At 46.7% G+C, this 12,303-nt stretch overlaps 2 gene segments (V, D, J or C); both read right to left on the bottom strand.

The window, feature by feature from the left end:
• LOC131421233 (immunoglobulin heavy variable 3-23-like) lies at nt 1–2,767 on the bottom strand. The segment is given in 3 exon segments: nt 1–5; nt 2,258–2,578; nt 2,683–2,767. Coding segments are annotated over 3 exon segments (372 nt in total).
• Nucleotides 2,768–11,378: 8,611 nt separating this feature from the next.
• Nucleotides 11,379–11,976, bottom strand: LOC131421234 (immunoglobulin heavy variable 3-23-like). The segment is given in 2 exon segments: nt 11,379–11,812; nt 11,916–11,976. Coding segments are annotated over 2 exon segments (480 nt in total).
• Between the last annotated feature and the right edge of the window lie 327 nt (nt 11,977–12,303).

Genomic DNA, 12,303 nt, shown 5'->3' on the forward strand with positions numbered 1-12,303 from the left:
TTAATCTGCAGGGAGAAAAGCACCAAAACCAGTAACCTAAGGCTCGAGTGGAAAGCAACAGAAACTGGGAGAGGAACAGAGGAAACTACCAAAGCCCTGTCCTGAGCCCCCCTTCCCTTCTCTAAGGAATAAAAGCCTAAATATGCAGAAAAGAGTGAACTCTACTGGCCACATTTCTGTAAATCCTGTTCACAACAGTTAAGACATTCTCTAAGGAGACTGAGGCTTTCTCTACTGCTCTCCTCTTTTCTTTCTGTGTCCTCACAAGAATCTCCCTCAACAATCCCTTCACGGCAATGTAGGTTTTTTCTAGCACACCTCTCAAAATCCTCCCAGCCTCTACCCATTACTTAGATTCTAAGCCATTCCACATTTTTATGTATTTGTTACTGCAGTACCCCCAGCTTACAGTACCAATTTAGGTCTTATTCCATATTGGATGCTGTAAAAATAGCATATATTGGGTATCTTATAAACAAAAACTTATTTCACACAGTTCTGGAGGTTTTGAAGTCTAAGATCAAGGCACCAGCAGATCCTGGGTCTGTGAGGGCCTGTTTTCTGGTTCATGAACAATTTCTTCTCACTGTGTCCTCATATGGTGAAAGGAAGAGGGGTGGGCGCTCTGTGGGGTCTGTTTTATAAGAGCACAAACACCATCATTATGGCTACAACCTCATGATACAATCATCTCCCAAAGGCCCCACCTCCTAACACCATCACACTGAGCCTTAGCTTTCAACACATGAAGTTTTGAGGGACATTTAGCTTCAGACCAGAGTACAGGGTCAATTTGTCCCCAAAATTGAACATACAGACAGGCATGTACAGGGAATAACCACTTGCAAGAGCAGAAACTGATAAGCAGAAACCTCCACAGGAACCATACTGGGGCATGAGAACCTGGACTGTATTGATGAGTTGCTGGAGGCTCAGTGTGGAGGGATCTGAGTTAGAAACTCTAGGGGATCAATTCTTAGGGGATCTCGACAGTTCTGGGTTTTACCTCCAGGGGATCTACCATGTCCTCATATTAAACATCAGAGGAAAATACTTTGTGCTTCTAGTAACGAGTGAGGAAATAGATAATTTAGAAATTTAGCAGAACATTCTATTCTTGACAAGACCTGTCCTCAGAGATTCTGGTTTACCCTACCCTAACCTTCTGGGGTTGCTCAGAGCATAGTTGACCTGGGGAAGGGAAACACTCACCTCCATCCCCCTCCCCACAACCTTCCTGTCTCACATAAGGAAGCGGGTAAACTGAGAAGCCCCTTTGAGGGTCACAACAGAGTCACTGGCTCAGGAGAAGAAAGAACTACCACAGGACTTGAGACATCTCACCTACCCACACCTACCCCCACATCCAGAGTGGTCTTGTGTGGTAACAGGGAAAACCACTCAGAGACGGCGTGGGTCTCTGACCTCATTGAAGAGTCTCTAGGAAACCCAGAGTAAACGGAGGACAGAAAAGCAAGGACATCAGAGGAGATGTTTCCTCCAACCATGATGTGCCTTTTCATCCTCTTTACAGCTTCCTTCCTAGAGTGAAAGCTTTAATGTTTAAGTCTAAGTTAATGTTTCTTTCAGGGGCCATGTTTTTCTATCATCATGTTTTTGTTTTGTTTTTTGGCTGGGAAAGATCTGCTCTGAGCCAACATCTGTTGCTAATCTTTCTCCTTTTTTTTTTCCTTCTCCCCAAAGCCTCAGTACAGAGTTGTATATTCTAGTTGTGAGTCCTTATAGTTCCCCTATGTGACCTGCCACCATAGCACGGCTACTGACAGATGAGTGGTTTGTTTCCAGGCCCAGAAACGGAACCCAGGCCGCCTAAGCAGAGTGCACCAAACTTTAATGGCTAGGCACACTGGGCTGTGCTTGGCAGAGCTGCATTGTTGAGTCCAAGAGAGCCTCCTTTATGGATTTAGCTGGCTCACTTCAGAAGCTTTGATAATAAATTGGCGTTTAGGCACAAGTGTGTCTGAAAGAGACTCTCTGACTTTGGTCCATGTGAGAATGTTTTCCTTCCATTACAACAGACTTTTCTAATCAGAGAACACCGAGGGAAGTGCAGAATCACAAATCCAGAGAGGTTCTCTTGAGGAAACTGTTATATGAAAAGGAAGCCAGGACAGGAAACCAGCCCTTAACATCCATCTGCACCTGCCTCTGTGATGGTCCTTGAGTTCTGGCCCTGGGCGCCCCCTGGTGTTCCTGAGCCCCTCCTGCAGGGAGGTTTGTGTCGGCTCACACTGACTTCCCCTCACTGTGTATACTGCACAGTAATACACGGCCGTGTCCTCGGGTCTCAGGCTGTTAGTTTGCAGATACAGCGTGTTCTTGGAGTTGTCTCTGGAGATGGTGAATCGGCCCTTCACGGAGTCAGCGTAGTATGTGCTACTACCATCTTTATTAATGTATGAGACCCACTCAAGCCCCTTCCCTGGAGCCTGGCGGACCCAGTCAATGCTATAGCTGCTGAAGGTGAATCCAGAGGCTGCACAGGGGAGTCTCAGAGACCCCCCAGGCTGCACCAAGCCTCCCCCAGACTCCACCAGCTGCACCTCACACTGGACACCTGCAAACACAAAGACATCCTGGTCAGGAAACTGTCTCACATCCACTGGTTCTCTCACTTATATCCTCTCACATACTCAATGTCTCTTGTCCTCCATAAATTACCTCTTAAAATAGCAACAAGGAAAACCCAGCTCAGCCAATACTCCATGGTGAGTGGTCTGTGTTCACTCCTGATCACCGAATGGGAACACCTGGGAATTCTGGGGCTGGGGCTCCTCTCCAGAGCTGCAAGGTCAGGGCTGGGCTGGTTTTCATCAGCAGAGGGAGGGCCCGATTTGCATGTCCTCTGACTATATATGAAGCTCTGCGTCTGGACACCCACATAAAGGGCAGAGTCCCAGAGTGGGATGTGTCCAGGATCACAAAACTTTTATGAATTAGCCCGAATATTTGGGGCTGTGCTCCTGAAAGCTGGACTCGACTGCCCTCTGAACCACCTCTGAGACAGAACTGGGCAGGGCTAATGCTGTTTGCAGAAACCCCTACCTGTAATTAGAACATGTGTGAATTTTATGCATTGTACTATTTACCTAAGAATGTATAGTGAAGCAAGATTCATGCTGAGGTATTTTCAGAACTACCTCAAATTTCATGTTATTATTTATTTTCTGTAACATTTCCAAGCAATGATCCATTTTTGATACGTAATACCTTTAGTGACGAATAACTGACATGTATAAACTGCAAAGTACGACATTGTGCAGGCATTATCTAAATCTGCAGGCATTTTATGGACCTGGAAGCAAGGAGCACAGTAGGAACAGCCCCACCTACTTCCTCTCTAACTGGCATCATTCCCGGTGACTCACTTGAGTAGCGTGTGGTGCAGCCCAGCTCATTTAGGGTCTCATGTAAGAGACGAGCAGGGGAGCAAAGAACCTCCTTGCTGGCAGGCACAACAGACACCATCAGTAGGATGGGGCTGTGATTACACAATGGGGAACGAAGAATACGTTCAACTTCTGGGAAATTAACTAGGATATACTTAGAACTTCTCAAATTCGATGACGTATGGACAAGTACAAACCTGAAGGCATAAATGAGTGAATGATAACTAAATGTATTGGTGCGTGAACATAGCAATGGTAAAATGCAAGTATATATTGCAGTCACCTTGTATTTCATGAAAAGGACATATACCACAGTCCTCAGAGCAGTAAACTGAAAACTGAAAACCCTATGGGTTGGCCCAGTCATGTAGTGGTTAATTTTGCATGCTCCACTTTGCTGGCCTGGGGTTCGTGGTTTCAGATCCCAGGCACGGACCTACACACCACCCATCAAACCATGAAGTGTGGTGTCCCACATACAGAATAGAGGAATATTAGCTCAGATGTTAGCTCAGGGGCAGTCTTCATCAAGTAAACAGGAAGATTTCCAACAGACGTTAGATCAGGGCCAATCTTCTTCTCAAGAAAAAAAAAGAGGAAAAGAAAGAAAACCCTTAAACCTCCTCTGTGTCACTTGACAGTGGCCAATCCATCAGAAGCTCAAACTTTTCATTATTACAAAATAGATTCCAAAATTATCTTAAAATAGATGTCAATTCTGGACAACTGCATGATCCATCCTTACCCGGGATTCAGCATCTCCACACCACATCCCCCTTTGGAAATATTCCACTGCATCTTCATCATGAGATACTGAGGAGAAGACACCTGACCTCACCTCCATCTCCTTCAGTCCCAGACCCCAGTGTGTCCCTCTCCTGAGCCTGCAGATGCTGAGCTACGTGAGCAGCTGGGTGGAGTGAGGGGGGATGTTGTCCTCTTCATGGGGTGGATGAGCATGAGGGTCTGGAGACAAAGATGCACCTGGAAAAGGGCCCACAGGCTGCAGACCCTGTAAGAGTGGATCCCGTGTAAATATTGAGATTTGTGCTCTCGCCCCTGAGTGTGCTCTGGCTCCCTGACCTTCAGGAAGACCAACAGGACTGAAGTGTTGAGACCATTCTTTTACGCCCTTGGAACTCGGAGATACTGAGAAACCTTGAGAGAGCAACATGGAGCTGATGGAGAGACTGAGGGCTTTCAACAACCACAAGGGCCATTTACACATGATCTCTCTACTTAGACATTGAGGGACACCTTAAAGAAGATGAAATAATAAGACAAAATACATTAAATTCAAAATACCTGGGATGAGTAAGAAGGCTCTTATTTAAGATTAATTTGCTCGTCTATGAAATGGAGATCAATTTACTTCTAACTTCATAGAGTTATTGTCATGTTTATATAAGTTAAAATTATCCTAGTTCCTGGTCCTTGGCCATTTTGGTTATTACGGGTGTGAGATTTTATTCTAAAAAGGGAGGACACCTCTATGTTTCCACAGCTTTTAGGAAACTGTACTGTCTGCATGTCAGGAAGAGGTTTGCAGAGCATGGAGATAAAAACCCTTGACAGTTTTTATCCTTAACCCGCCTCCTCTGTGAGGACATGAGCTCAGTAGTTCCTCAGCGCCCTCTGGTGGTCCTGAGTGACTCTTGCTAGTTCTGAGCACCCCGTGCTGCTCCTGAGTGCACCTTTTTTTTTTCCAAAGTCACCTGGAGAGAAATAGACACTCTTTTTCCCCTCTCCCCTTTATCCAACATACAGTGGTGGTCACTTCCAACATAAGCACTACATACCTTCCTGTTCAAAGGATGTCTTCTCTTAGTTAGTTCCTAACAACTGACCCCTCACTCCATTCCTTGGCTGTAAATCCCTGTCATGCTGTGTTCAGAGGGGAGCCCTGTTTCTCTCTCCTCCTGTAAACTACCTATTGCAAGAGTCTTGAATAAAGACTTTGTCACAATCTTAGCAAGTGTCAGAAGGACTTTTTCATGATAAATGGAGAGAGAACAAAATGAAGTAAAGTTTTTGAATCTCAAAATTCTACTGGCCTAGGGGGCCGGCCGGCCCGGTGGCGCAAGCGGTTAAGTGCGCGCGCTCCGCTGCGGCGGCCCGGGGTTCGCTGGTTCGGATCCCGGGCGCGCACCGACGCACTGCTTGGCAAGCCATGCTGTGGCGGCGTCCCATATAAAGTGGAGGAAGATGGGCACAGATGTTAGCCCAGGGTCGTCTTCCTCAGCAAAAAAAAGAGGAGGATTGGCGGATGTTAGCACAGGGCTGATCTCCTCACACACACACACACAAAAATTCTACTGGCACGAACCAGGCTGATAAAGGTCCTCAATTTCAAACATGTGTCACCTTCAAGAAAAAGGAAGAGTAGATCCAAGGTTAGAACAAGCCCAGGGGGTGGGGTCTGAGCCACAGAAGCTTATCATCAGAAGATGAAACCTCACGAAGTTTGCCTGGGTGGATTTCAAAGTCGATTCAGGCTGGTGATTCCTTCTAACTCCAAATTTATCTCTGTTGGAATGGAAATATCCATACCTGTTATCGTATGCCTGCCTGCAGTTGTGTTTTAGAAGAAGAAAACTTATTTTCTACTGTCATAGCCCTAATGATAGAGAAGATTTTCCCCATGTTGGATCATTGCCAAATTCTCACCCATATCTAATTTAAATGATTACAATTGGGACTTTTCAGATGATAGTATTTAGATGGATTATGGACTTGCATTAATGCTTTAAAGGGTTGGCGTTCTGGGAGATGTTCGATGTTAAATATAATTGACCTAGGGTTGGATGTAATTATTTGAGGGCTGAGAGTGCACTGGGGTAGTGTGAGTCTTTCTTTGAATCTGTGGGTGGTATTTTGTATGGCAAAAGGAACTTTGCCATGTTGGATTAATTTAGAGATCCTGAGATCCAAAGAGTTTCCTGAACTAATTAGAAATGTATCACAAGTGTTTATGTCAGAGGGACACAGAGGGATATTAGATTACAGAATAAGAAGAAAACAGTGTGACCACTGATGCAAGGCCATTTATTCCTGGCTGTGAAGATGGAGGAATGGGCCATGAGTCAGGGGATGCAGGGAATGCAGCTCCAGAAGCTGGAAAAGGCAAAAAAAAAAAAAAAGCACTTTCCCTCTCTGAGTCCATTCAGGATCTTATAGCAAAATACCAGAGACTGGGTAGCTTGAAAACAACAGGCATTTATTTCTTACAGTTCTGAAGGCTGAGAAGTCCAATATCAAGGCATCAGCCTGGTCGCCTTCTGAGGAGGGGCCTCTTCCTGGGTCATAGATGGAACCTTCTTGCCATGTCGTCTTGTAGCGAAGGGACAAGCGAGCTCCCTGGTGGCTCATTAGAAAGGAAACAATCCCATTTATGAGGGCTCCACTTATATGAACTACGCACCTCACAGTGACCCCATCTACTAACACCATCATCGTTAGAGGTTAAGATCCAAGACATGAATTTTGGGAGAGGGGTGAACACAAATATCCCGACAACAGCACTCCCCTAGAGCCTCTGGAGGGAGTGTAGCCCTTCCAACACCTTGATTTCAGGCCACTGAAACTGATTTCAGGCTCTGACCTCCAAACAGTAAGAGAATAAATGTGTTGATTTGATCCCCAGGTGTGCAGTAATTTGACACAGTGATCATAGGAAAGTCACACAGGCTGGCATGTAAGTCTCACATTATCAAGGGTCTCCACCTGCTGCTCCCTGCTGTGTGGTGACCATCAGCACTGCCCAGGGACAGAGATACTCTCAGGGCTGTGGTCTGTGTGGACACACCTCTTCAGGGACTCAGCACTGAAGGAGAGGACTCAAAGAATGATGTGCTGATGTAGACTGTGCTTGAACCTGGCACATCTGTCCACCCAGGACTTTGTGACCATGTGTTCATGATTGTCTTACTAGAATGTCATGTATGTGGTGTTTGACGAGACTGATAAACAGAAATTAATGCTTGGCCTTCATACCCTTACTTTCTCCAAGCACAAAGCCGGTTTTCAAAACTAGGGTGAAAGACAGAGAACTTGTGAAGGAGAGCTCTACAGTCCAAGAATCTCAATATATGACACCAATCAAATATCCCCAGATGATCCCTCAACTGGCATTTCCAAAGAACAAAGGGACTAATTATCCCTACTAGACAACACAAATAGATAACAAGGGTCTACTAAGGAAAAATCACCTCCCTGAATCTTGCTCAAAGGGCACTCAGGAAATTAAAACCTTTGTGGAAAAGACTAGCATGCCCATGAGAGCATTATCCTTTGTCTCAGATTCCTGACTCTTTGGTGTAAGGAGTCAGGAGAATCATGGTCCCTGTCATCTCCCCAGTCCAGTACAGCTGCCCTCTCTCTCAGGGTTCTGACACACTCATGAGGTAGGTTATCACACTGTATCTCTTGCACAGTAATACACGACCATGTCCTCAGTTCTCATACTGCTCAGCTCCATGTAGGCTGTGCTTGTGGACTGGTCCACGGCTACAGTGACTCTGCCCTGGAACTTTTGTGCTTAGCTTGTAACATTATATTTAGGGTAGATCTCTCCCATCCAAGTAAGCCCTTGTCCAGGGGTTTGTCACACCCAGTGCATACGGTAGTAAGTGAAGGTTTATCCAGATGCCTTGCAGAAGACCTTCACTGATGCCCCAGGCTTCCTTACCTCAGCCCCAGACTGCACCAGCTGGACCCGGGAGTAGACATCTGTGGAGAGGAGACACAAGTGGATGGAATCTCCCTTCACTGGCCCTGGTCTCCTCCTCACCCCAGGGACTGGGGATCCCCTTATCCCTAGCCACTGCCAGCAAGAGGAGGACTCTCCAGCTCCAGTCCACAGTGAGGGCCTATGCTCTCAGGGCTTCTGCAGAGGAGGGGGTGGTTGTTGGATGATGACCTCAGAGCACTGCCATATCTATATCTGGGGTCTCAATAGACCTCAGATTATTTGCATATTCATGAGGCAGAATAATTCATAGCTGAATTCCTGGTCCAACCTGAGAATGAGCAGATGATACAGCGACCATGTTCAACAGGATGAGGAAGGTCCAAGTCTGTTTTTTTTTTTAAGTTTTGTTTATTGCAGTAACATTGGTTTATAACATTGTAAAAATTTCAGGTGTACATCATTATACTTCTATTTCTGCATAGTAGGATGTGTTTCTCCTGACATGCACAGAACTCTGTGCAGACAGAGCTCCTCCCACTAAGGAACAAGCACCCACAGGACATGCTAGTAATAGTGAGACCCCCTGAACCTGTTCTGAGTTTTGATATCTGAATGTCTTACCCTCAGGATCAGAGTATCTACAAAATTTTGAAAACCTTGAATTAATAACACCATCGTTGTTATTCTGATTGTCACTATTAAGATATCTAGATGTCATGGAAACCCCAATTTAAGGTCGTTGTCATTGCCTTATTGTGTTTGGTAAATTCTTCCAATAGAATAGGATATTTAAGGACACTTCAGCAATCCTTTAACAAACTTTATTTTAGATTCATTTTTTTGAAAAAGACAAATCTAGCATCAGAGAGGAAAGCCCTCCTCAGCACCTTCTGCACTTGCTCCTGAGGCTGGAGCCCTGTGCTGGAAGGTCCTGAGCACCCTCTGCAGTCCAGCCACTGCCCTGCAGGGAGGATGATGTCTGGAGTCACAGGGAATTTTCCTCTCAGGGTCTCTCATCCAGTACTAATGACTTTGCCCAGGCTTCATAATGCTGCTGCCTGGGACACTGGGGAGACCACCAGAAATGTGAGCCTGGACCGGGGCTGAGGATAGAAAAGGACAGAGTCCCCTCTTGTCCACTCTTGAGCCTGCAGCGGGGGTCCCCTGGAGACACTGCACGTCTGGGAGGTGAGATCCCTGAGAAGGTGGAGGAGGAGGAGGCTGCACCATTGTCAGCTGACTCAGGTGAGGCTGCTCTGCAGGGTCAACTGGTGGACAGGGCAGCAGCCAGCAGGTAGTGAGATCATCTCCTTGAGAGCACCCCGGCTTCTGCAGGACAGCTGGTCACTAGGACAGACTCAGGTTCTGCCTGTCCTTCAGGCCCCATTCTGCTGGCTATTTTCTGCTCCTGACAACTTGCCCTGTGGTCCTCAGAGCCCAAATCCAATGTGGACTCACTACTTAGTCACCACATGGGGAGGAGGGTGCTGGTTGTGCCCTGGGAGAACTCAGTGCTCTCTCTGTTGTCTCCCTTCGCCAAGACCAGAGTCCTCTTCTTCCCTTGCAGTAAACATGCTGAAGGAGCTGCTCAGGGAGCCCCATATGGGCAGGAGGGGACACTGCTTTGAGAACAGCGCCATCCTACCTCTACTCACAGGTTCGTTTATACATTTATCAAATACTTGCCACAAATCCAGGGGCTCCAGATTGTCAGATAACCATTCCAGCCCATTTCCCTAATCCATGATCTTTGTCTAGAGCATTGGAGATGCAAAAATTTGAGGACATCAGCTAAACGTAAAAATTCCATTGATTTCAGACAAAGCTGGGTGACTCTACTGCTGATTGGGATTCAGAACAGCTTTACCAGCTCACTTGACTTGAGTGAACACTTTTTCACTGAAAAGCTTCACGACCAGGTGTGTTCAATGCTGCCATGGACTTAGATTTACTCCTGTCCATCTGTCATGAGGTTTATTTTTGTGACAAGGTAGACATATCTGCTAGAGGGTAATCATTCCTATCACCCTTGAAATGGCTGGTAAACTCTATCTCGCTTCTGTCTGTACACAACTGGGTGTCTCTAAGAACATTCTGGACTCAGGACTCTCTCCTTGAGGTACATCATCAAGAAATGCAAACTCCACTCGGAAGCACAGAGACAGCTAGTGGGGGAAACTCAGCTCCCAGATATGCTGGGTCAGATCACAGATATGTGGGGTCGCTGTGTGACTGTGAAGATGTGGGCTCCCACCTTGTGTTTCTGTCTGAAAAGACGTAGATTGGAGATGGCAGTGCGAACTTGATATGTAAAATGTGTAACAGGAGGGCAGCGCTGTTAGATGTCATCATCACTGCAATTACTGTTACCTCCCTGGGCACTTTCCAAGTTTTTAAGGACTTGGGCTGTTTTCTACCCGTAATGGATGTTCATCACTTCTTTCTACTCATTTTCTATAGTTGATAAGTAGAGTAAGTAGTCACACACTATATTTTGATGTTTGATTGCTGACATCTTAAGTCTCATTCCCTCCTCCTCTCCTTCTGCCCACACCTGGGAAATCTGAGAAAGCATGGGTTCTCCTTCCTTTGATGCTGGTGGGAGATTCAAACCACACAAGACCCCCTGTGAGCAGGAACCTCCCCTCCCCCACCATGAACCACAATAAAAACCCTGAGCAAGTCTCCTTCAAGGCTCTATCAAGCATTTTCTGATGTGCTTGAGGGGGCCGCCCTGCAGTCCACAGACATCTCAATAATGGAGGTGATGAAACGTCTCATATTCTCTATGTATGTTTGTGTCATTCACAGCCTGAACATGCATGCCAAGTTTTGGTGGGGGTCCCTCTGCATTTGCGTGCTGTCAACTGCTATTGGGGCCATGAGCACGGTGTCGAGTCAGTGACACCACCAGGCTCTTTCTTCTCTGGCTGTGGATTCATGATGCCTATGTTGCCTGATGTCCAGCCTGCACTTTATGCTGCTGCTTGCTGGCTGGCTTGTGCACTGAGCTGTGCTGTGCTGCATTGTTGAGTCAACAGAGCCTCATTTATAGATTTAGCTGACTTACTTCAGAAGCTCTGGTAATATCTTGGCATTTAGGCACAAGAGTGTCTGTAAGAGACTCTCTGCCATTTGTCCACATGAGAATGTTTTCCTTCTATTAAACAGACTTTTCTAATCAGAAAATACAGAGGTAAGCACAGAATCACAAATCCAGAGAGGTTGTCTTGAGGAAACTGTTATATGAAAAGGAAGTCATGGCGGGAAACCAGCCCTTAACCTCCATCTGCACCTGCCTCTGTGATGGTCATCGTATGTAGGGCCTGAGCGCCCCCTGGTGGTCCTGAGCCCTTCCTGCAGGGAGGTTTGCGTCTGGGCTCACACTGACTTCCCCTCACTGTGTATACTGCACAGTTATACACGGCCGTGTCCTCGGTTCTCAGGCTGTTCATTTGCAGATACAGCGTGTTCTTGGAGTTGTCTCTGGAGATGGTGAATCGGCCCTTCACAGAGTCTGCATAGTATGTGCTACTACCATCATAAATAATACCTGAGACCCACTGTGGTCCTTTCCCTGGAGACTGGTGGACCCAGTTCATGGCATAGCTGCTGAAGGTGAATCCAGAGGCTGCACAGGAGAGTCTCAGAGACCCCCCAGGCTTCACCAAGTCTCCCCCAGATTCCACCAGCTGCACCTCACACTGGACACCTGCAAACGCAAAGACATCCTGGTCAGGAAACTCTCACACATCCACTGTTTCTCTCACTCATATCCTCTCACGTCCTCTATGCATCCTGTCCTGCTAAATTACCTCTTAAAACAGCAACAAGGAAAACCAAGCTCAGCCCAAACTCCATGCTGAACGGTCTGTGTTCAGTCCTGATCACCGAATGGGAACACCTTGGAATCCCGGGGCTGGGGCTCCTCTCCAGAACTGCAGGGTCGGGGCTGGGCTGGTTTTCATCAGCAGAGCCAGGGCCCTATTTGCATATCCTCTGACTATATATGACGCTCTGGAGCTGGAGGTCAACATAAAGGGCAGAGTCCCAGAGTGTGATGTGTCCACGGGCACATATCTGGTGAGAATTAGCTCTGGTATCTGGACCTGTGCTCATCAGAACTGGAAACAACTGCCCCCTGAACTAACTCCTGGACATAGTTGAGTAGGCTTAGTGAGGTTTGAACTGTCCCCTCCCTGT

The sequence above is a fragment of the Diceros bicornis genome, chromosome 24, assembly GCF_020826845.1.
Source record: "Diceros bicornis minor isolate mBicDic1 chromosome 24, mDicBic1.mat.cur, whole genome shotgun sequence".
Lineage (NCBI taxonomy): Eukaryota > Metazoa > Chordata > Mammalia > Perissodactyla > Rhinocerotidae > Diceros > Diceros bicornis.